The sequence below is a fragment of the Pholis gunnellus genome (genome assembly GCF_910591455.1).
Source record: "Pholis gunnellus genome assembly, chromosome: 1".
NCBI classification, from domain to species: domain Eukaryota; kingdom Metazoa; phylum Chordata; class Actinopteri; order Perciformes; family Pholidae; genus Pholis; species Pholis gunnellus.
Genome location: NC_136528.1, coordinates 23,140,095 through 23,165,073, shown reverse-complemented (window position 1 = coordinate 23,165,073; position 24,979 = coordinate 23,140,095). Strand labels below are relative to the sequence as shown.

The 24,979-nt window shown below is 39.1% G+C and overlaps 1 protein-coding gene across 1 annotated transcript; it reads right to left on the bottom strand.

Annotated features, from left to right (window-relative positions):
- Nucleotides 1-207: 207 nt before the first annotated feature.
- Nucleotides 208-24,182, bottom strand: kif18a (kinesin family member 18A; the record flags this gene model as incomplete). Its single annotated transcript, XM_079161947.1, has 17 exons — nt 208-871; nt 1,143-1,246; nt 1,485-1,577; nt 4,877-5,258; nt 10,172-10,228; nt 12,104-12,381; nt 12,488-12,609; nt 13,581-13,745; nt 14,335-14,497; nt 17,322-17,419; nt 17,540-17,614; nt 17,741-17,917; nt 20,704-20,901; nt 21,195-21,305; nt 21,589-21,693; nt 22,244-22,401; nt 23,867-24,182. 17 exons carry the CDS (start codon nt 24,180-24,182, stop codon nt 741-743), a joined length of 2,733 nt encoding a protein of 910 aa, XP_079018073.1. The 3' UTR covers nt 208-740.
- Between the last annotated feature and the right edge of the window lie 797 nt (nt 24,183-24,979).

The window sequence follows — 24,979 nt, the reverse complement described above, 5'->3', positions numbered from 1 at the left end:
TCACTCCCAGGTCAGTTACATTTTTCTTGCCGTTGTATTTTTCATCTTTTCTGAGCCTGGCCTACGTCACTTATTTATCGTCGGAACAACTTGTAACTTCATTGAAAACCCCAGTCAGACTCAATAGCAAAAAAAAGCAGATATTACATTTTGGAAATGGATTTACTTATTGAAAAACAGGCACAGATTCTGTTACAAGGACTTTTATTATGAGATATCTATTACCCCATGTTAATAACTGTACAGGATTAAAAAAATACAAAAGTGTAGAGCAGTTTCAGTTCTTTTGCAGCCATACGTCCATTTGAGGTAATGTATAACCATCATTTTTTAGAGAGCAGTGGAAAATACATAACATGTGTAAACCACAAAACATCCACAGTACATGTTTTTATTCTTGCAGTTAGTATGAACACGAGTGTTTCAATATGTTCAAATCTAAAGGAAGGCTTAGAAATGATTACAAAATGGATCCTTCAACTATGATCTATACACATGTCCTAAACAATGTTTATGTACAAGTCAAGTAAAATTTCACTGCAGTGTGAGGCTAAAAAGACAAAAACTAAATAGTGCAACTTATATTACATTTCGTCTCATTACATTTTCATTTCAGTTGGAGAAACCTACACAATGGAACACTTTGTTTTAGGTTTTGAGAAAATATTTTGAAAAGATGAACGTGGTTGGAAAAGGGTGTTCATAGGAGCAAAACGGTGCGATTCAAACACAATGTTGCTTTACATTCGTTTGGCCACTCGTTTTAACTGTTGGGACGTTTTATAAAAAAAGGACTTCGATTTCTGAGGGTCAAGAAGATTCCCTTCAGAAACGCTCCTCACAACTCTCCGAGGCTTGTTCTCCTCTGAACCTGGGCACAGACACCAAAGTAAACAAGGATTAGTAGCAAGAATTAACACATCCACAAAAAAAAGAAAAAAAAAGACGACACTGTTCCAAACATAACGCAGAAACAGTTTGGAGTCGTGAGAGACAACATATTTCTGGTTGCAACTCACCACAGTGAAAATAACAAATCCCATTCGGGTTTGTTCCAATGAAAATTTCATCGGAAAATGATCTTTTATTGCAAATTATAAGATCATTTTCTTTTAGCTGTGTTTGTCTGTGTTGTCACTTACCAGCAAAACGACACACTCTGAGTGGCCTGCGGGCCACTGAGGGGTCCTTCTTTATGCGCTTTGGTGCAGAGACACCCTGTGTTAACTCTTCTTGGATGCTGGTGCTGGTACAGTGAATGAAAAAAAGTAATCAATCACAACATTAATAACTGGATTCCTTCATAATAATAATAATAATAATAATAATAATACTCAGAACTGGCAATGAATTTTGTTATTTTGGTGACAGTTTTGACCAGCTTTGGTCCGGCTGCAAGCAATTATACATATGTTGAAGCAGAGTGTTCAATCCGCTGCTGGTATAAAATAAGCTGATTTACATGAACATAAGAGGCACATTACCAGGTAACTTTACGCTTCCCTTGCGCAGCAGACGTCATGTCCATGTAGGTCCGGTGGGCTCGTCTCAAGTCTTGTAAAGACGGGATCTGTTGTCTACAGAGCAGAAGTTCATGTTACTGTCACATCTCCACTGTTTGGACATTTCCCTTTATATTCAAAATCGTAATAGCTTATAACTTTTAAATTTGCTTGCTTTGTTTTGCAAAAGCGATGTGTATACAAATCTTAACTCTCGATATTTGATGCTTTGTTTCAACGCACTTCCATTCAGGAATTGGGATATGCAAATGTGGTGGTCTGTCAAATAAATTTGCAGCATTTTATTTTCTCATGGCACCTGCAGTTACAAAATGTGTAGATGTAATCTCACAATCCTCTAGCAGGTCCATACATGCTGATGTGAGGTTTAAAAAAGGTACAATGTTCAATACCGGGCCACATGGTGCAAAAAAAAAAGGGGGGCAGCATTTCACCTCTACTACTGGGTCCATACAGTGTAAATTTACAGCCATCAATCATTGAATACGCAAAATACCAAACTGCTGAAACTCCGAGAGACGATAACACTGCTGTCTGCATCCGCCTATAGTTCATGTTAGGCATCTTTGTGCAATGCCCCTGGAGCTGGAGTTTGCACTGGCTGAATTTGAGCTAACTGCTAACTGGGGGGGAGAGGAGCTGCAGCACGCTCTACGCCAGGGGTCCCCAAACTTTTTCCTGTGAGGGCCACATCACTGAACATATCGTTTGACCTAGGGCCCGATTATGGGGGGGGGGTGCTACGTGCGTGCTACTCGCAGGTGAGCGACTGTTGCATCGTGCGCGTTGATCGGGGCGGAACACCACCGTAAATAAATTAAGCACAAGTACTCGTCCTTCAAGCTCCGCTGTCTCTCGGCTCTTCTACTTCTTCTACTCTTCTACTTCTACAGGGTGCGCGCATGACAGCTCTCATCTCGTTCGCCCCCTGGTGGTTGGCTGATTCAGGAAGCGTTTGATTTGATATGTAGCAGAGCACGTATTTTAAACGTTAATATCGCAGACGATCATGCTCATTTACTCGTGGCAGCCAAAATCGTGATCGCGATTAAAATTCGATTAATTGTGCAGACTGAAAAAAAATCATAATGCGTCTCTGGTATTGTTCAGGGGGCCGGACCAAATGTGGAGGCGGGCCGCATCCGGCCCGCGGGCCGTAGTTTGGGGACCACTGCTCTACGCCCTGCGAAGTAGCATCACAGAGGCGGGGAGGACGAGGCGTTTTTCCGTTTCTGCCACTTTGGATTCAATCTTTAAATAAACCATCAAAACGCATACGAACCATGAATGTATAGAGAGCTGCAGGAATGAGTCCTAAAACCCCGAAATGAGTCCGCATTTTTGCACTTCTGGTTCCCTCGTCTAAAATATAATGGGTTTTTGGCTAAACACCTGAAAGAAGGTCTGTGGTTAACACAAGCTTAAGAGATTTAAACGTTTTTTTCTACAACATAAAATACATCAAGAATCAGATTTAGAGAATAAATGTAAAACTTTTCCTCCCTCTAGTGTCCCTGTCCACTAAACCTCGCATGAACCCAGCCCACTGTACCGACAAATATTTACAACAAATTAAAGCTTTTTCTTGCTAACCAAATGGAATAGTTTTCCTTTGAGATTTGACCTGTCTGTTGCAGGACAACGTAGTATCCAAGTGATAAGTGCTCTCATGAAGTCTGGATTAGCCCCCGATCTTTAGCACGAGTGGAAAAACAACTCTTCTTGATAAAGTCAGATTGCAGGGCAGCACAAATGTTGCCAAGCAACTGCTATTTCCTTGATTGAGGTGATGCATTTTAATTTTTAGGCTTGTTTGTAACACAAACTAATACACGGTCAATGTGTTAATGTGGGGGCTCATCTGCTTGGAGCATTATTCACTGACACAAACCCTGTCTGATGCCAAAATGTTTCCTATTCTGTTTGCCCCTTCTTAGCTGACTTAAGCCTCTTGGCCCAATGTTCCAGTCTGGAAACTTGCTGCTGGTGAGAATCCGTATACTGTTTGGCCTCCAGTCTTTGTCTTGTTTTGAATAAGGTTTGGGGGATTTATCACTTTTGAATGGTTTAGTTGCAATCCACACTGAGCGTCTTTTACACAGAATCCTTCAGTTGCTATGAAACTTTCAGTGGGCAGCTAGGGGGACATGTTTCAGATTGTTTTTAAACATTTTATGGAACCGTTCATTCCCTCGGAACCCATTTATAAGAATGTTTTTATAAAGATTTTGTTCTTCATGCAATTTTCTGTTTACTGCAACCAGGCTTGCTTAAAAATTTGATAATTTATGCTTTCGGGGAGTAATGATTAATTCATAATGTGTAGTACAAGAACTGTCCGGGTTTAAAAAGGCATGAACACTCAACTATCATGCTTCGTTTTTTTAAGTTAAGACATTTTAACAAGATAAGCATGGGTGACATAAGGAGTGTTTTTTTAATCTGTACCAATTTCTTTAGAAACACCAAGAAAAAGAAGAGGGGATGTCCCGGACGTTTTAAACTCAACAACAGAGTTAATGACATTCATCATCTGTGTTTGATATTCTTGTTAAAAGCTTCAAAACAGATAATTCAAAGATTTTCCCACATTTAAAGACGCAATCTGGAGGATTTTCAAATAAATAAATGCCTGTTAAGTCACTATCTATCCCCAAATAATGTAAAACGATGGTAATTGAGCCTATAGCCAACTGATGAAAGTATTGGGATACTTGCAGTATTACAAACTGGGTGTCTGTAGTGACATACCCGGAAACAATATTGTGTAATAGTTTTTTTGCCATTACATACACATAAAAAAAATGGAACTATGCACACAATTCTTGATAAAAGCATGTTCAGATAAATTGTTTGGTGAACAGGAGGCAAGAAAATGTGACAAATGGTTTTGATACATCACGGCAGCTGCTGCATGTTTCCTTCTGAACTGGACTTATAAAAATGAATGTCCACAACTCGATTGTGATGTTTGGTTTTGGTTTCTGCCGTTACAGCAGTATTTACTTACAAATGTTCCTGTTTAGAGAAGTGAGCACTGTTGTAGCAGAACATTTTGGAGGGACCACAGGAGTGCCGTAGGCGGTGTGTGGGTGTATTGATGCATTCGTTTAAGACTACTTTAATGTGTTAATCGGCCGCACCATATGGACTGCCAACAGAACCAACATGCGTAGAGTCAAGAGAACTGTAGTCCACATTACAAGCCAGCCTGAAAATTGATTTGTTATGTTATCTAATTGACTTTCAGAAGACAGAAAATATCTTCTGAAATCACGTGAAGTGTGTCTAAATTACCATGTACACTGTTAAACATCCTCAAGTCAAAAGAAAAGTTTTGGATATTTTCTCACTTTTTAGCAGGAATCCGGTTTCCATCATTGGCCTCGGGAGGATGGAGCAGTTGGCTGGGACCAGAGAAGTCTGTTGACGTTGATGCTGGACAGGGACTACCACTGCTAATTGTAATCGTTCCATTACTTGCAGTTTGTTCATCATTGTCCAGAACTTCAAATGTCATGTTGGGATCCATGACGCTGGAGGAGCTCTGTGGCAGGGCCCAAACAGTCTTTTGTGAAGGTTCTGGTGTGCACTGGAGTGGGAACATGCCCTCCTCAAACACTTGGGCCTTGGCAACGGTCCGGGGGCTTTGCTGTGGCAGGGACGCAGACAAATTTCTCCGAATTGGCATTCTGGGACGTGGTTCCAGTTTCATATCCGTCAGTTTTCCTTCACCTAAAAACAAAACAAAAAATAATTTACAGTTAATAGGAATTAAACAAAGCAGCAATAACATTTATTCAACCTAACTGACAATGCACCTAAATCCATGCAACCCAATTAACAACCTATGAAAGATGAACATAGTCATAAAGGGAGTTTAAAGAAAGCTGCTTAGCACTTTGACAGGGTAAAGTCCATGAAAACAACTTTTTACCATTAGTGATGTGGGCCAACAGAACCACAACTTCTTCTGCCAAAGCCAGAACAGTTTTGGATATTCTACATTAGAGACTTCTTTATTAATGTTTTCTTCTGTACTCGTCCCGCTAGTTTATAGCATTAATGGAAGTTGTGGGTTCTTTGCATAAGTCCGGCACTTCAATCAAGCCTGATCAAAACACACCCACACAGTCACGGTGAAGCAAGTCATTTGAGATTTTGATGTTTTTACAAACTTTAACTTTGTTAGTCAAGAAAGTTTATTTTTATAGAAAAATGAGATGTGAGAATATACAGGGGCTTTAACAAGGAACTGTTTAAGCACAACTAGTTTCATAACAGAATTATAAGGTTCCTTATCAAAAAGCAAATAATTGAACATAACAGAGGAGAATCAAATCACACGGAGAACTCTACAGTAGATTGAAAGGGGAACGTCCCAGTAATCTGCTTTCTGTATCCCTTATTCACTTTCTTTGATTAAAATATTACCGCCGCAAACTAATGTGTGCATCCAGTGTTTATGGGTGCAAATGTTGCGTGTTTGTGCTTGCTGATCAGAATATCACAAGACATAGGACGTGGTATGGCAGCAACGTCACCATGTGACTTTGTGACTAAAATGCCTGCTAAGAGAACGATCAGCTCTGCAACCGACATCGTTTCAAGACGTATTTGCAGCAAATCAAACTCCTTTAAAAAGTAAGCATGGCAACACTAAACACACCCCTCCCAAAACGATGCCGTCCCCCATACTAAATCAGTAATAAGCACTGAAGTGCCAGCCTTAGGCTAAACAGTGCAAATTAAAAAATGTCCCAACAGAGAAATGCGATGGATTATTCCCTCAAGTTGCATCAGAATGTGATCAGGAGATATTATGCATGGCACAAGGCATTTAAACATTATAGTGCCCTCCTTGCACATATAAACTTTACAATGTAAGAATGGAGCCGTGACATGCATTATCACCCCACCTCCCCCCAAAAGCACTGCATTTTATAAATAGACATGAACTGGGGGATTTTACCTGCTAACAGCCTTGGATGTTCTTTTTCAAACTGAGAAAAACATGGTGCTCAAACACATGACTCTAAACTCTTTGAACTCTACTTTTGAAAGGAGAACATGTAGGTGCTGCTGCTGTAGGTTGAAAATAAAAAAAATTGCATATTTATTTTTGTATATATATTGTAGTTTGTTGCTCCCATGACGTTAAAATGTACCATTGCATTGAGTACAAGGGAACAATAAAATCGTGATGAATGTGCCCTTAAGCGGTGTGCTAATATTAGCTAGCAATCTTTTTTTTGGTTAGAGTTTCTATTTTTTTTTTTTAACTTAAAACATCAAATGTCCCATCTCTCTAAACACTCTGCACCCAATTGTCCCCCAGAAAATCAAGGGCATGATCAATGCAGGCTAAATTAAAAATGTTTTTTAAATTGTATAAGCTGTATCGACATGTATTTTGTAAGTTCGCCAAGTGGATGGTGCCTGGCTATTTGCTGTTCAAAAGGACAAACAGAATGATGAGTTTATTGGTCAGTTATTGATCTAGCTTTAGCCAACTGTGGACGTCAACCACGCATACTGTAGCTAGATAATAGTCGAGTACTGACAGACAACTTTTGCAGATTTTACCAAATTTAGAATCCACTGACAAATAGCATAGAGGTTGGTTGAATTTGCCTTAATTAGTGGTAATTATTAGTGGTATTGCAAGAAAGCCGATTCCCTACAGGACTGATGTTTGTCATTCAAAGCTAGTTAGCACAGTTAAATACCTTTAGATCAACGTTGAAATCAAAATATATGTTTAGCCCCAATGATGATGAACCCCGTGGTTTATTCAGCATTACTAATCTTAAACACTAAAACAGGATTACCAAAGTATACATACCAATGTGTATTAAAATACAGATTGATATGAGAAATTGTATCCAGTAACTTTTTGCCACATTGTCTAGCTTCATTTAAAAACAACAGCAACAAGAACTTGCACAAGTTGCAGCGCAGAATGAGGTTAAATCTCGGTGTCTGCATCACATTATGCTCATGGCATTTCCTGCTGGCGTGTAGTGGGGGTTAGGGAGGGGGCTAAAAAGGAAAAATGCCAGCACATTTAGGAAGTGAGAGCACTAAATGCAAAGTTGAATAACTGACTTAGACATTACCTCAAATATCAAAATGCAATATTTAGCAAATGTGAGTCAGACCTCAGACAGCACACCGAGTGAGGAGACGATGACAAATAGCCCTTTTCTGTGGCAGAGGACATGTCCCTAGCAGTAAATGGCAGCAGAGTTCCTTCAATCACATATTTTTGGCTTGTAGGGGATTAATACATGCATGAGTTGCTATTTTTGGTAGAGGCTGCGCTGAATTAGGGTCGCCTGGTTGCTGCTGCCTGTTTTTTATAGTGCGCCTTTTCTGGTTGGTGGAGCAGGGGAGCTTACGTCTGTTGACGTTTTTTCCTGCCCTGCTGTGGATCTGCATTTTCATGAATGAAGCTCAAGAGGGATTGGGAGGGTTAGATGCTAGACAGACAGAGAAAAACATTTCAGGGTAGGATGGAAAGAAAGGTAGAATGGAGGAAAAAGCCAGACTAACGGATGTTTGAAGCAAAAAGGGACAGAAAAAATCTGAGGAAAAAATAGATACGAGAAGTGAGAGGTTGAGGATTCAATTGAAATATAAAAAGGAACAGCATAAAGGAGGCAGTGGGAGGTAGCTGAATGAAAAACCATGAAGCTATTAATAAATGCATGTGTGGACACATTTAAAAAAAAAAACTGAATCGTGTTCCTTCCAAGTGATTACTTCTGTGTGATTTGCTATTATTAAGCGGTGCTCAAAGAGTTAATGCTCTTTCAAAACCTCAACCCTCTCTAAAACCAAGGAAATTTGATTGGCTTTGCAAACTGCAGGGTGGAGCTATTTCTCATAACATGCTGCAGTGACTACCATGAAGAGCTGAGGAAGCAGTAAGGGACTGCCAAACAGCATCAGGATAAGATCAGAGCAGTTTGTCTGGATGCTATGTAAGAGCATTATTCATCAAAACATCCGTGTTGTTTCAGATGTATATCATTTTGAATTGTGTCAATAATTGACCACATAGAACAGCTGATAATGCTGCACAACACATATGAAGCTGAACCTATTGTATATAAGTGTGTGTATATACTACATGCATGTGCGAGTGGTAGCTCTGACATTAAGAGGGACATGGTGCTTTTCAAAAATGCAAGTATGAGCCAGAGAATAGAAGAACAGTTATGATTGAAATAGTAGACATATGATCTGAATTATGGGAACATAGTGATGCAAAGACACTTTTTAAAGGCTAAATAAATTACACTTATTGTACTTTTTGGTAACCCATTATCATAAAGCCTACAAAAGGCATGGCTTGCATGTATATTGTGTTAATATAGGACGAATATCTGGACAATTCATTATTTCTTAAAGGTGCTGCTGTATGTAAGCTGTAGACATTGTTGACATGTCAACATACATCTTTTCGTGTCTGGTATATTGAGCTATATTACTGTTCAGCTGTGTCAACCATTGCAGAGGGTATGTTTTATTAGTTACTTTAGGTATCTTAAAGGTTGCAGATTATATCATTTTTATGCCCTCGGTTAATAATAGGTATTATTTAAGCATCATTATATTAGTGGAAGGTAAAAAGTATCAATTAGTGTTTCTCAAATACCAAATCCACCCAATGTTTTATTTTGGGTGTGTCAAATGCTGAATAAAGTTAGGTCATACAAGTTTTTCTTTTGCTAAAATGTTAAAGCTTACCATAGTGATACCATTAGTGTGTAGGTGTTGACATGCGTGGAAAGACAGCGATAGATGTTTTGGCAAAGAAAAGTTAAAATATGAGAAAATTACAATGAATGACCAAATGGGGAGAAAAAAACAACTATAAAGCAACTGGCTTGACATGGAGTGAAGGGTTGGACAGACAGGCAAAACAGATTTTTTTTCATAATAACTTGCAAGGAGATTTAATAGCAGTGGTGACAAACTCCCTCGTGCTTTCATGTTTCATTTCCATTCACGGAACTATGGTCATCTGGAAAGAGTATTTTCTTCAAAAGTTAAATTTCCCACAATAGGTTTCAGTGAAATGTAGACCACCTGCAGTAAATATCATTACAGCCAATTTGAACTGCAATATTTCACAAAGGTTTTCGTGTTACATTTCCCCAAAGGTTCCATGTGTACAGTTTTCCCTCTATAAAACTGGTTGTGAGTATTCACATCGTTTCATTATTCATGTTTTGGCCAAGACAGAATGTCTGCAGCACAGCTATAAATCAAATTATATTACATGTTTGACTTTTATTGTTTATTTTACTACTCCCAACAAGTACTTTTACTTAAACTGCTAAAAACATGTTCAGCAAATAAAAAGCAACACGGCAAGTGGAAATTTAGGCTAACCCAAAACAATTGAGCATTTATATGGCACATTAAAAACACAACTTTATGGCGTGTGTGTTCTGCTTTAATAAAATGCAGCATCATCTCTTAAAGTGTGTTTGGGCAAGTGTGATGGATTGAGTGAAAGCTGACAAGGAGAGAAGTGAATGATTGAGGGGGAGGTTGGGATTAACAGGCATGCAGGCGTTTTAGATTAATGACTACAGTATGTTAGCATGACGGGGGAGAGAGGAGAGCAGATTTACCTTTGGGTGACGGAGCAGCATTGCACAGTGATGTTCTTTTCGTACGGCCCTCTGCACCTGAGAATTAAAACATCATAAAGAGGTTCAAGGAGAAGCAACATCAACACATCATTACAATTACAACAACTTCTGCAAGCCCTAAGTGGTTTTCTTTAATTAAAAATGTTACATTGTTACTAAATGTCTGAAAAGTGCCCGCTTACTTTTATTTCTTGGATTTTCAAAGTCAGTCAAAGGAATTCACTGAACATGTTCTTACATGTGTTGCTTTCTGACAACAATATGAAACACTACCAAGGTGAAACACCACTTTCCAACACTATGATTACACACATTTCATTGTGTCTACTGTCTATTTTTTTTCTAGAAAGAGTCAATCTGGCTATTGTACAATGTTCAAGAAAATCAAATCTCACACAAAATCCCACGCATGATGCACAGTGCAATGTGGCCCAGCCGTGAAGTCAGAAGAAACAGCTGTCATTTATAATGAATTGCCCAAAGCTCAAGTGAACCTGGAGTGTTTTGGGTCTTAAACCAACATGTTTTAATCATTCAAGCTGTATTCTATGATCCACAGGAGGCTGACACTAATGTCTTTATTCAGGACTTGTCATTCTTTGTTCAACTGACAATAAGTTTAGTTGGAATTCCACAAAAACAGTTTCAAAGAAGTAATGAATGTAATACAATCTGAATCGAGCCAGCAGTGGAACTGAGGGACAGGTGCAGAGTTTAATGTCTCACAAACGATAGACATTATCATAGTAATTGATTATTGTTAGCCAGCTTGGGTTCATTGACCAAATTTTCATTTTAACTATGTGCAAACAAGTTTTTGCTACAACTATATAATTATTGTTTTAAAGAACAGCAGCCTGTGCTCAACGGGATACTATTCATGTGTGTTTGGAGTTTCAGCCACTTAAGTTGTAACCTGCATGTGCTACAGTGGGACGTGACACTGTTACCACAACCTAACTGGGGGCAGCCTATTCAAAATAGTCTCGTCCATCCGAACGTTATACGATCCTGAATATAACGTAGCCCTTTCAGATGCAATGGCATCCGTTTTGTGGAGCTTTGATGACAGCATTGCAGTTTGCTCTCAGCTAAAGGAAAATAGGAGAACGTTGAAATAATTTTCCAGAACATTTGACTTTTTCTGTCATTTTCCATTTATTATCCATTACTGGAAAATTGGCCAACTGTTTTCCAGTCTGCATGGGAACCCTGATCAAGCCCAAATTGAACTTCAAGTAAACGTATTTACATAAAAGTATCTGCTGAGATTCTGCACGTCAGAGGGATGAATGGCCTATTTGATATATTTTTGACTATTCGCAATTAATTTACGTTGGAGCTGTGGTGCATTATCTAAATTTCTGTTAACATAACATTCAATGGATATTTTCCAAGTCGCAATCACCAATTATTGCAACATCTAATGTTTTGGTTTTTTGAGCATTTTGCGGTCATGTGGTCAGGTCTTTATGTATTTATAAAGCAAAAATGGCATCTTCCCATTCAGGCTGTATGGCAGTACATTTTAAGACTAAAATAATTGGTGGATTAATTGATCAAGAGAAAATGAACAGACAATTTTATCTTTGAATACATTTATCAAGGAAAATACCAAACACTGGTTCTAGCTTCTAAAATGTGAGGATTTCTTGCTTTTTTTAAAGAAATCATTATAAATGTAATACTTTGAGTTTAGAGACGGGCATATTTCACCTTTCTAGACTAACCAACTCATGGATTAATCTAAACTCATAATTGCCATGTTAATTGATAATGTAAATACTCATAATTTGCTCTACCCTATTGTTCCAACCTTCACTAGTTTTGTAATTCTATCCAAATTGAATCCATGTAAAAGTATGCCCAATAAACAACAGAAGAATAAATGATAAGAGTATGATGACTTACTGCAGGGGCTACTCTGGTGGTATAGCAGATGTGAGAAAAACAGGACAGGTGCCAACTCGCTGCGGTCCACCTCATTCGTCTCCTGCGACCCCTCTCTGATCCCCACACCTTTCAGCTGCTGCCCCACCCCTTCCTGGTCGGCCCAGACCACGCCTCTCTCCCTCAACACAAGGTGCTCCAGCTCATGGTTCTCCATCTCGTCTGCGGCTGTGACCTGCCCAGCCCCCCGCAATGCAGAGTAGTGCCGACTATAAGCTGGCAACAAGATGTTCACCATTCTGAAATGCAATGGAAAAATGTTTTTGAGACATTTCTTCCAGGAAAATGAACACGAGTTACAGTGAGGTGCAGCATCTTCATTGGTTCTTAGTATTGTCAACCTACTTCTGCATGCGCTTGTTCTCCTGATCCTGCAGTGCAGTTAGCTCGACCATCTGCTTGATGTGTTGTTTGAGGTCATTAACCTGCAGCTCCAGTCTGTGGCAATGTAGGCTCCTATCTAAAACCTGAACAACACAGATAAATTAGTTCAGAAAGCATAAATGATGAGGCAATAAGCATTCTAACATAACAGCATATTGAATTAGCTCCCTGGTGGGCAGAATTAAAAGAAACAATAGGTGGTTAGAGGTCAAGATACTATAGAGAGAAGATGCAAAGTTCTGTTTTCATCCATGTTTCATCAGAAAAGCTATCTGCTCAGGGTAAGGGAGAGGAGGGGGAAAAAAGGAAAGAACTCTGACGTAAAGAAACTACGAAACAACAGCAGAGAGAACATTTGACCGGTAGGTGCGTCATAGTTCTGGGTCAGTTCCTGGAAGAAAGGATAAAGAAGAAAAAAATAACATGGGCATGGTTTTAGGTAACTGGCTGCTGTGTGAGGGATGAGTAAAGGGTATTGATTTATTCTCTTCAGTGATCCACGAGTGAGCCGGAGAAATAAAATGAGCACGGTTCTAATTACTAGGAGAACAGATGGGAAGAAAACAAAGACAGTCACGACACCAGTAGAGACACCTACCTTCCAAAATAAACAAACAAAAAACACCAAGCAATGAGTTTTGAAGGATGTAACCCACATTGTGAAGTTTTTCCTCTACGTCCAATCATGCTCGTTTGTCTTCATACATTAACTCAAAATATTTCATCCTGTCCGCAAGTTATGTCATTTTAGTAACTAGTTTTACTCACTGTTCGCCTCTACCGAGCTATTGTCCAAAGTCTGACCAAAATTCATGCACTCCATCACCAATGTCGGTGTCAAGTGCGGTTAGAATTCATATAAACGTGGCTAGAAGCACTGTGGTTACAATCAAAGATATAGATTACACTTAACATTTAAGCAATTCTATTTGTTTAAACAAAACAAGTGTGAAAGGTCAATATACTTTAGTCACAACAGAACATATATTTGCCAGTTAATCACTCAGCAGTTTTTCAGCACCAGTAAATGTGAGAGTCAATTAGTTCTCCGTACCTCTGAGGTCTGATCATTCGACTTCAGCAGCTTTATCTCATTCTCGACACGATGAAGCAAGCCGTCGTTGTCCAGGAAACGTGTTCCAGTCTCTTTCAAACGTTTGTGAATGTGTTGCTGCCGAGTGCGTAAGCTGGCAATCTTCCGTTCGTGCTTACAAGTAGCCTATTAAAAGAGACAATAACAAAAGTCATTTAGGTGATATCATGAATCGTCCATTGTCTGTGCGAGCATTAGTATAACACACTATTAAGTATGTGGTCTAAATACCAATAATTATAGCTGCTAACAACAATATGTCACCAGGCTCCAGTCAAGCAATATTGATTAATCTAAAAATATTAAGCATTTGTTGTATATTGTTAAGAAGTTAATGTGAACCAATTTCTTCGAACTTACAACTACTGTAACTTTTTTTAAATAATTGTTTTGAAATGCAGACGGATGATTCAGCCACACTCTCTGGTAAATGCTCCCACAGTTTAGTTTGTATTGGATGACAGTGAACAATTCTGCAAAGTTTGATACTAATAATTCACTTTTTATACTTTCAATGGCATTTACAGCTGGGACTAACACCGGGGCTCAAATGGCAAAGAGGAGCCAGGAGCTGGGGAGCAGTGACCCTGTCTTGTAGTGGTGTAAATGAGAGGCTAAGACAACTATAGAGAACAGAGAAGTGAAATGATGACTCCGCAGCTGATTATCTGCGGGGATGATGGACTCTGTGGATAGCAGCGTAAGCATCAGCTACCTTCTCAGTCTTTTCCTTGGCACAGAAACATTGGACCTGCAGGTTGTCCTCCTCAGTGTACCGCTGGCGCAGCTCATTCTCCTTCAGTTGTCTCTCCAGATCCAGCTGCTCTTTCCTGATTTGGGCACGGCCCGAGAAGATTCGCTGCAGAGCTTCTGACACCCTAGAGAGAGAGCGAGAGAGAGAGAGAAAGAAAGAGAGAGGGAAAGGAGTGATGTTCAATTGCAAGAAGCTTCGCCTTAAAAGTGGCGGCATTAGAACATTTTAATGTAACAAAAGTGATTTAAAAAGTGGTATAAAATCCCTTTGGCAATTTAATTTAATTAAAACAATAAAACAGGTTATTCTAGTCTCAACTTCTTTGCAATTTAAGGAACATGCAATATATGTAAACAGAAATGGCATCTTGTTAATTGACAATAGCCTTGATAAACTGTGTCTTTGTGTAACTGTAAGGCTCAGTTTTAGCTGGTACTGTCAGACTGGCGTTCGGCTGTAGTGTTGTTTTGGACTGTATTTTATTGAAAAGGTGTTTTTTTTTGGTCCACTTTGATTCAAATTCATGGGACAGAATATTAGAAACACCTCTTGGTATAATGCAATCCAATAAAACATCGCCACCATCCCAGGGATTCAAGCAGGATGTGATTAGAAGCTGCTGTGCCACATGTAAAGGAGCTAATTTATATTAATTGCTGTGCCAAAAGCTCTTACAAACCACTTGTTCCGAGTATTTAACACAATAAAGCCCATGAGGTATTCAATTGTTTTATAAACACGTCAAAACCAGTTTAAATAGAGTAATACAGCTAATGTCAACATTTACCAATGTATTTCATCAAATGCTTGCATGGCTAATACAAGTATTCTCCACGATGCTGTTAACCTTTTCATTTCATCTAGATCTACTACACGCCAGTTCTGTTCGTACTGAGCCAGAAAGATATTTTTAGCTATATGATGTATATATGTATTCTTGGAGCAGAGTTGCGGTGATATCAAGATTGGATGCATGTGGCTGTCTGGTTGAGTTAAAGCAGTCGGAGAGACAGGAGAGGCATGCAGGTAAATAAGACCGGAGAGCTGTCGCTGAAATGTGACTGCACTCTTCAATGTAACTCCGGTGACGTAGGAGACGTCGTGGCCTTGCTAGACTGCTGAATTTTTAATAGCGTGAGAAGCGTGCAGCCTCTATTCAGAGCCTCTCACTGTGCGAGTTGTGAATTCTGATGCCAGTGAATGAAATGTGTGGGAGTGAGACTCATTCAGCTTTTCCGTGTCCCCCGCCCCCAACCCAAATACCCCAACAGATGCCACTGTGTGCCTTAAAGATGAATCGATGGGATGTGGTTAATCTGATTTATATAAAAGAAATCAATGTGTGTATATTATTTGAATTAAAATAAATGTTCTGCACAGCTGTCCCTATCAAATTAAAACTCCACATTTAAACAAAAGATAGATAAACTAATGTTGATTGTAGAAGCTATATAAAACACTAGTATTCTTTTATACACATAGGTACCAACTGTATATTTGTGGGAGGTATAAAAAGGAAATTAAGTTGCTTCCCCCAAAAGAAATATTAAGACTGTAAATGGCAATGTTTTTCAATCTTGATTCTTGGGCTTCAGAGCACAGTTGTTTTTTAATCCAAGAAGTAAAATTGTCCCTGACTAGATAGCTTTTATAAAGTTCCCTTTGAAAGAGATTGGTAAAGAGGGACATTAGATTGTTATGAGGATGCACTGTTTTCTAGGAGGTTCAAGTGACCATTTCGTGGCATAGCATTTCATAGAAGTAAGACAAACAAGTTGTTTAGCAGAAGACACATTGGATCACCGATTCTGAAAAGTTTGTTTTCAATGCACTCTGGGTAGGTCAGCTGTCAAAAACACCACTAATACAGTGTGTTGAGAGTGTGTGCGCAATGCAGCACAAACAAATAAATAAACAGCAGTTGGCATTTTCAACTAATGATATCCACACAGACACTGTGAGTTACCGATCAAAGAGAGTAGAGTTGCTTCGGGTAAGAAAAAGTTGCTTTGCTTCTATTTTAGCAACATTTTGCTGGTGCACCTCACCTCGAAAATGCTGCTCCTGGTTGAAAACTACATTTGAACTTTGGGATTTTGTTTATAAAAGTAAAGGGTGAAAGCAGGCTATCCAAACGACAAGCCTAGGAGCAGGCTCTCTGCTCCTAGGCTGCACCTAAAAATATGTATGGTGACCTATAATGACTTCAGACTTCGAGGTGCGAGATGCTTTATCTCGCACCTCCAAAACCGAAGTCACTACACTCTGCTAGAGGGAGTTGTTTTTGGGAGTGACAAAAGTCAGAGATTGGAGAAGAGCCACTGCTTCTTTGCTTTGAAAGGAGACAATCGAAGTGGTTGGAGTGTCTGGTTAGGATGCACTATGGACGCCTCCCTGTAAACGTATTTAAGGCACGTCCAGCTGAGAGGAGGCAGCCCTGGAACACACTGGAGGTATTATATATCCCATTTGGCCGGGTAATGCCTTAGGAACTCCAAGGAAGAGTTGGAGAAAGTGGGAAAGAAGTGTGTGTGTATACCTTATCCAGTCCTATATACCTCATGTTATTAGGCAATGTTTTAAATATTATCAGACAATATCGAAGAAAGATTTTTCTAATATAAACATTGACTAAGTAATGCTCGCGGTTGGCACTATGGTTGATTTACAAGAGCTCTCTCCGGCCTGTAATATATAAAGGGTCACTGTCAGCATATCAACTGTTAACTAATATGCTTGCTATAGGGACTTGAGGTAATACAATAGAAGGCTCAATGATGATAAAATGTATGTTTGACCATCGTGGCTAATTTCATCTTACACTGCCTGCAATCAGTGTGTGCATTACAATTACAATGTCTACCATAACAGAGTTCATTACACATAAAGAAACAACCTCTGAGATGTCTCGGGTTACAAATCTGAATGACAATTATTTACGTGCTTACCTTTTGAACTCTGCCTGTTTCTGAGATGAGATCATGTCAGAAGCCCCATGCACCGTGTTCTTCTCATATTCCGTCAGTTTTTTCTTCAATTGTACAATCTTTAGAGAACAGAACATTGAAATAGTCAGAATTGAACCACCGACAAATGAGAAAAATATTTTCTGTTTATCGTTCTTCAAAAAAGAATGAAGCAGGGTAGTGTGGTTGTTTCATAGTACCTCTTGCCTTTGCTTCTCACATATCACTGCATACTGGCCAATGTGGCTGTCCAGGCTTACAACATTACTTTTCAGCTGAAAGTTAAGGGAAAAGACAAAAAATGTAATGATTAAAGAGGAATTAATACATCTATAGCGCAAGTATCACATTAGTTATAACAATTGACAATTATAAAACAATAAAATAACTTTAATACTAACCGAGGACTTAATCTCCTTGGCCCTGTTGGCATACTTCAGTGTATTGTGGATGTCATCGTATGACTGGGAAGAGGGGCTAACATTGGCAATCATAACCGTCCTGCAGTTGCCCCCCAAGGAGTCTTTAAGCAGCCGCGTCAGCTTGCTGTCCCTGTACGGTATATGAGTTTTCTTACTCTAAAACAAAGAAGAAAAAGATAACATTAGCCCAAAGAAATAAGACCATTTTTGATGACTACGGTGTACACAAACATGCAGCTTAGAAAATAAAAAAAAATAAAAAAAAACTCCTGTGGTTCTATTGAGTTTACTTATTCAACAAATGAAAGTTTGAAATGAACAATAAGAGGATTGGTGATTTCAATTCAGTTCAGTCAACCATGACACACAAATGTGGGGTGCGCCTTAATATGCATTCTCCATCTGGACAAGCTCAACAAGAGAAGCTTAGTCATATTACACTATTTGGTGGGGACCAATAAACCTAACGGGTAGCAAAATTCACGATGGAGTGTTCATTTTAGGGTTAAAACAAGGATCAGCCATCCACAGCACTGGTCTGGAGTCTTTCTGCAGCTGGTCTGTGAACACAGCCCAGTCTTTAATAATGGCATTAGATAGACTACAGCTGCTTAGGTGAGTCACAATCTCGTGGGTACTGGGATTGCAGAAAGTCACATTAAAGTTAAGTAACAAAGGAGTATAAAATAATCTCTTTTGGGGTTAGCAGCTGGGCCTGCACTTCTCCCTGGAAAAACACGAAGCCTACATCTGGATTCAAAGACCTTAGTTATAGTTCATGTCAGGACCAGGGAGTTTCAGGATAGGTGTGCCAATTTGGAAAAAGAATCGCCTTTTTAATAAGAACACAAGCGCAGGCATCCTTACTCATTCTAAAAGTGAACTCAATTGTTTAACTCCATTAGTTTTGGCAATCGTATTGAATCCGTCACAGGTTCAATGTAAAATTACAGGCAAATGGAGGGGTGTAAAACAACCGTGAAAAACAAGTGCTGTCTTCAAAAGGAACCCAGTGACAAGGGGCTATGTCTGGTGATGCATACAATGTGGTGCTTTGTTCCTTCACCTTCTACTCTCCAGATCACTCATATTGTTTTTCATCATAACAGACCACATAATACAACATTTTTGTTGTCAAACAACTGCAAGAGCAAACAGTCATTTGAACACAATCTGTAAATGCTACTTGTTAGCCAAGGTTAAGAGTAATTCCACAGACAATCTGTCTCATGTACTACTGTAGGATATTGTGGCAGTTTAATAAAAACAACTTTCTGTCATTTTTGCTCAAAGTTACCAACTGTGGCTTTAACAATACTTCAAAGATGCTGATGTCTGAATGTATCCACTTCGGACAAAAACTTTAGAAAGCCGCTTTTTTGTTGGTGGCAAACACTGGCCTTGTGCGGATGGATGGCCAAGATGGAGCCAAAGGATGCAGCGTCAAATGTGTCTGCATTGCTTTGGACATCGCCTTAAGGCAAACAACTTACAACAAAAACCTCTGTGCAGCATAGCATGAGGATGACATACTGAACAGTCCAAACAGAAGTAGCGGACATTCTTCTTCACTCAAACGAATGGCATGTCAGCCCAGACACAAGTGGGGACATTCTTTCCTGTAAACAATGGCCACAACATGAATTCCTTGTCAGCCAACAGTAAACACTGCAGCACCAATAATCATGGGGATAGGGTCGGGGAAGGAGAGGGGATTTGTAGTGGGCATTGTAAGTGGACCAGATCAAACTACTGTATGTCCAATGACGGCAACACCCAAGAATGGTGAGCAAGGTATAATACTCACTGGACACAGTTCTAACACAAGAATTAAGTAACCTGTTGAAGAAGGATCACATTTCAACATGGACGCGGTACATTTGCACAGCACTTCCTGAATGCATGTGGCCTGCTTGTGCCTCATCCCTCGAGACTGGTGTGTAAAATGAGAAGACTGCTTGGCAGGTTAATGTATGCAACTGGAATGAAATAATACCCAAATACTCAGTTGACTTGCGACTTTCCAGGCTCTGCGTTTTATATATGGAGGCTTGTGCTTATCTTCATATACATATAACCGTAATAATATAGATAATGCAAAATTTCACAGATGATTTGCTGACCATATGCAAGCATAAAAACAGTACTAAATACAAAACATAGCTGAAGCACCTTCACTGTAGTTGTGCACTGTCTGTACAAATCTATATGTAAAATATTTTTTAATGTGTCGTGACTGTGACATTCTTTGTCAGATTGTCTGTAAACGTGGCATCAACATCTGTAGTTGGTTATAGAGTGAAGAGCTAGTAATGCCACAACCAAATTATACAATTTATCAATACAGACTACTCAGAATCTAAAATTACGCTATAACTAAACTATATATCAGCAAACAGACCGTGTCTTCCATTTTTCCTCTTTGCAATTTTCTTTTGAAGTCTGGAAAGCAACTCATTTGTTTAATTTTTGTGTGTATTTGATTACCTTTATTGGTTTAAACTGTAGGATCTCGCTCGACTTTACATTATCTGTAAAGCACTGTGTAACATTATTTCAAAAGTTTCTAAACAAATCATTATTCTAACTTTTGTTGGGCAGTGATTCACAAAGTAACTTGTCTTTTGTTACCAAGCTAACCAAACACTTTGTTCAGTTTCGACAGTCTGACAGATGCTGCTGTGCACAGCTGTCTTCGCTAACCAGGAGGTGTCTTCTGTGCATTCAAAAGTGTTACAAAACCCGGCACACAACACTGTTTGAATGTTAACTCCTTTGAGAACAGATCACTAATCTTAACCTCCAGCTGTCACTGAGACATCTGACAGACGGGTCCCAGCAAACCGAAAATGTTAAACACATATATATTTAAAAAGAGACCACATTTTCCACATTGTTTTTTACAACACTCTGTATGTTATCTACAGGTAATATAAACTCACCTTTGGGTCAGCAAGTGCATTGATAACATTTCCCAGGGCAAGAAGTGAGCGATTGATGTTAGCACCTTCCCGCAGACGTGCACCTTTGGCGTTGGTGGCGCTGGCTCTCTCTGAGCCGGCCAGATCAATCAGGCTCATTTTGGCAACGCAGACATTAGGATTGAGGCTGGCGGTTTTGTCCTGCTGTCTTAAATATATCTGAAGAAAATAATACAAAACTTTGAATTCAAGACAATCAAGAAGCAAACGTTGGCGCAATGTTTGACGTTTGTAGTAAAACAAGATACTTAAAATAATTATCATCTTATAAAATGAAGATATCAGTAACTGCCCACTTGAAATTGGTGAGTCGGAAAAGTTTGCAGTTCAGCTATTGAATTTATGTTTCTTCCTTTGCTCGTTATTGTATTTCTATTATCTTATTCTATGTTTTGACATCATGCTACAGCCTAATTGTGCCTTGGGATTTCAATAACACTGGACTGAAATACCTGAAATACAGCATGGGACCGGGAAGAGGTGGCATTCATGTCAGTGGGGTGCTGTGTCCGGTTGCGATTGCCAGAATCCAAAGCCTCAAGAATGTGCTCTGCAGATTTGGGCTGTATAGGAAAAACAAAGAAAATACATAGATGTAGTGTGACCCAATAAACCCCCACAGCTACAGAACAGTGAGGATGTCCAACATTAAATAGAACATTACATTTCTTGTCATCTACTCTGAGAAATATGATTTTCTAATTAAAAACATGACATTAAGTATTGCAAAAGCAACTGAGGGAAACTTAAATGGGTTTTAATAAATAGACTTTGCAATGACACCAGTATTTCCCGTTAATACACACTATGATGCCATGTATGTAGGATACATTTGCTGCTACTGACCTGATGCAGCGAAAGGCCCTGAACAACCACTCCTTTGGAGCTGTCCTCTCTGACTGCAAGAGGGCCGACATTAGCCAACAAGTCTCTGATTTGTTCATTGTAAACCTGAAAACAAACAACAAATATAACTGCAAACAGCTGCAATCTCATCAAAACCACCCCAAGAGGTCAGTCAAGACAGAAATGTATGATTTGTATGATGTACGCTTTTAACAACCGCAAAACTATGTCAAAAAAGCTGTTGACAAACTCTCACACAAGTAGTGCATTATAATCCAAGTTTAACTAATCCAGTTGAATGCTCGGTACTTTCCAAACACATGTATTTATGCTAAAACCGTACTATTTAAAACATCTCTGACTCGCCTGGACTTGCACATGAGATTGTTTATGCAGAAGTGTTTTAAATAGTAAGGTACTTCAATTCATCTTCATCTTCGTTCAATGTGGAGGCATGCGAGATAAAAAAAGAAAAGTTCTGAAATTCTAAAAGAATTCAAGGTAACACGGGGTGAGAAATAGATACACAAACGGTCATTTTGTGGGTGAAGGGAGGCTTTGTACGGGAAAGGAGTCTAAGTCTGAGAATCACTTTGACACAAAATAAGAACAGGTTCTGCACTGACACAGAGAACAAAAACAAACAAATATTCACCTCAAGATATGAGAATGCCACAGCAAACTCTTTCTCCTCCTTGGCCTCATCCATGCGTTTGAACAGCTCCGTCATGGTGCGGTACATGACCCCAGGCTCATTTTGAGAGCCTAACATAGTATGCGTCTTGCCTGCTCCAGTAGCACCGTAGGCGAACACTGCAAGTGAAAGACGAATTTAAATAAAGTAAAACATTTATATAAGAAATAAATGCTTATCGCAACAACTATAACATCAAACTTACTTTGGATGGAGCGCAACCACAAATCGTATTGTGAAAAATGTAAGTGATGTTCTAATCAGCCCACATCAACTTAAAACACCAACTAAAAGACATGCTTTGAACTCTTTAGCATTCTGCATCCGGTATAAACTCAGTTGCCAGATTATTAGGTGCACCAATGCAGTGTAATACACACATCTTACAGTAAATGCTACCTTCATGAGGGTTAGAATACTTAGTTTTTGTTGAAACTGTTTTAGAGAGGAGTTGCTTCGACCGTATGATCATTTTGGAAGCTGCAGTTTGTGGTGCCTTTGAATTTTATTGCTGTACACAAAAAAGTGCTTCTATTATTTCATCCATCTCATTTATATCAATGAGGTTAGGCTTAATAACAGAAACACCTATCTGTATAAGTTCAACAGCACCACCAACCACAACCTACAAAATGACAGTACATTTGAATCAAGGCCTCTTCAACAGAAACTGAGCATTATAACGTTCATGACGGGAGGATTTACTACAGGACTGCTGTATTAGACTACATTGTTGTAGCTAGGTGTACCTAATAAACTGCCAACAGAGTGAATATTGTTCAGCAGGATCAAGAGGTTTCGCTGCTCTAGGCATCTTTCAATGGATCAATGATGACTCTCTAAAGCCATATTTGTTTCGGGTCCTGTTTACAGCGGGTACACTAGCCGTCAAAATTTCCCATTTGTGCAGATTCACTGGTACTGCACATTGTTGTGAGCTAGTGACCAGCAAGTGAACCTTGGAGCAGACAAAGTAAATTAACAGCAGCCAGCAGTTTCAATTAATGATACAGCAGCATGAGTCAGCAAGCCATGTTGAGAAAAAACACAGCTCTTACTTGGTGCTGGAGTGGCTCATTACTGCAATTGAACTTCAGTATTTGGTCATGCTGGGGTTGAAGAGAGGCAGTCAAACATCCAAAACGTTTACTGCCATGGCAGATTAGCTCATTTTATTACAGAGCCCCTGATGGGTCATGGAGGGACTTTTCTTTCAAGTACTTTTGACTTCCCTCACAATACCTTGCAATGAATTATTTGTTCCCTTGCTTTAAGTTTTGCATTACGTGAGCTACTGTATTCTTGAACTCCTGTGGTTTATTGGGAACACATCAGTTATATCAGATAGAAGCAGCGCAGGCTCAAAACCCTGTATAGCCATAACCATAACACCATTTATAAAACCACACCCACAGCTTCAATCACAATAGTCAGGCAGAGCCGTGGTTGTATATAGTCAGTGCTCAGCCTCTCGAAAGGAGTATTTAGCAATAAAAAGATAATGTAAAGTGTCACATAATCTCTCCTTTCTGTAGACCAAGATGCTATCTGTTGCTATACATCTTTTACACATGAATTTGTTACCTGTGCAGTTAAATCCATTCATCACACCGTCCAACACTCCTTTTGTGGTGCTCTCAAAGATGTCATCTTGGGTAGAGTTCTCACCGAAGACGTGGTCAAAAACAAACTTAAGATCTTTGTTAGCCTTCTTGTTGACATTTCTGTTTCGTCCTCTTTGTGACCCAAAACATGATGTATCCTCTTCCTTGGGGTCAAATATTAGCATGTGGTTGTCAACAACCTGGACCACATTTCGATAGTTTTCACGCTTCTCCCTCTCGATAATTGGCCTCACTCGAACAACCACCTTTACGTGGCTGCACACGTCACTTGCCATTTTGGTCCTTCTACAGTGATTCTGCAAAATGAGAAACAAAAAGGTTAACTATATTTTCCACATTACAAATTAAAATCATCACTGTCATTTTTACCAATATGCTCAAATAATCATACAAATAGAAACTGTGGAAATGGACATAAGACAGCACTTCGAGGGTCCGAGGATAGAAGGTGTCATCTGCTGTACAGATTGTAAAGCCATTGAATCAAATTAGTGATCATGGGCTATATACATAAAATGTACCACACTGAATTAATCTTAAAAGTTTCACGAGCTTCCCTGGAATTTTTGTCTCAGCTTATCCTCGATGGCATTGCAGATAATAATTGATATGCTTTCAAATCAGAGTGAATTCAAAAGTCTTATTGTAAAATGTTCTTTTGGTACATGTTGAGCAAAGCATTGTTTCAACATTTTGTGTCAGTAGAGGGTAAGATAACATTAATAGGCTAGTTAAACCATGGATGTCCTGTATGAGGTCTGGGAGATGCATTTGAATACAAAAGCCCTGCAATAAACTATAATCTCATGAAGGACATGACTTTTAGTTTCGTTGAAAATGTTTCAGAGATGTCTTGATTCAAATTGATGGTAATTTGGAGGCTGTAGTTTTGCTTTATACTGACGTACATTTTTTAATATCAAATAGGATCTAGTATTTGGCCAATCTTCCTTGAAATAGCTAGCTTTAAATAGGTTCGGCATATGATGAAAACATTTGAAGTTCTGTTGTATAAATACACTGGTTTTAGCCAAGCGTACCAAATAACCTGATAACTGAGTGTATACATGTG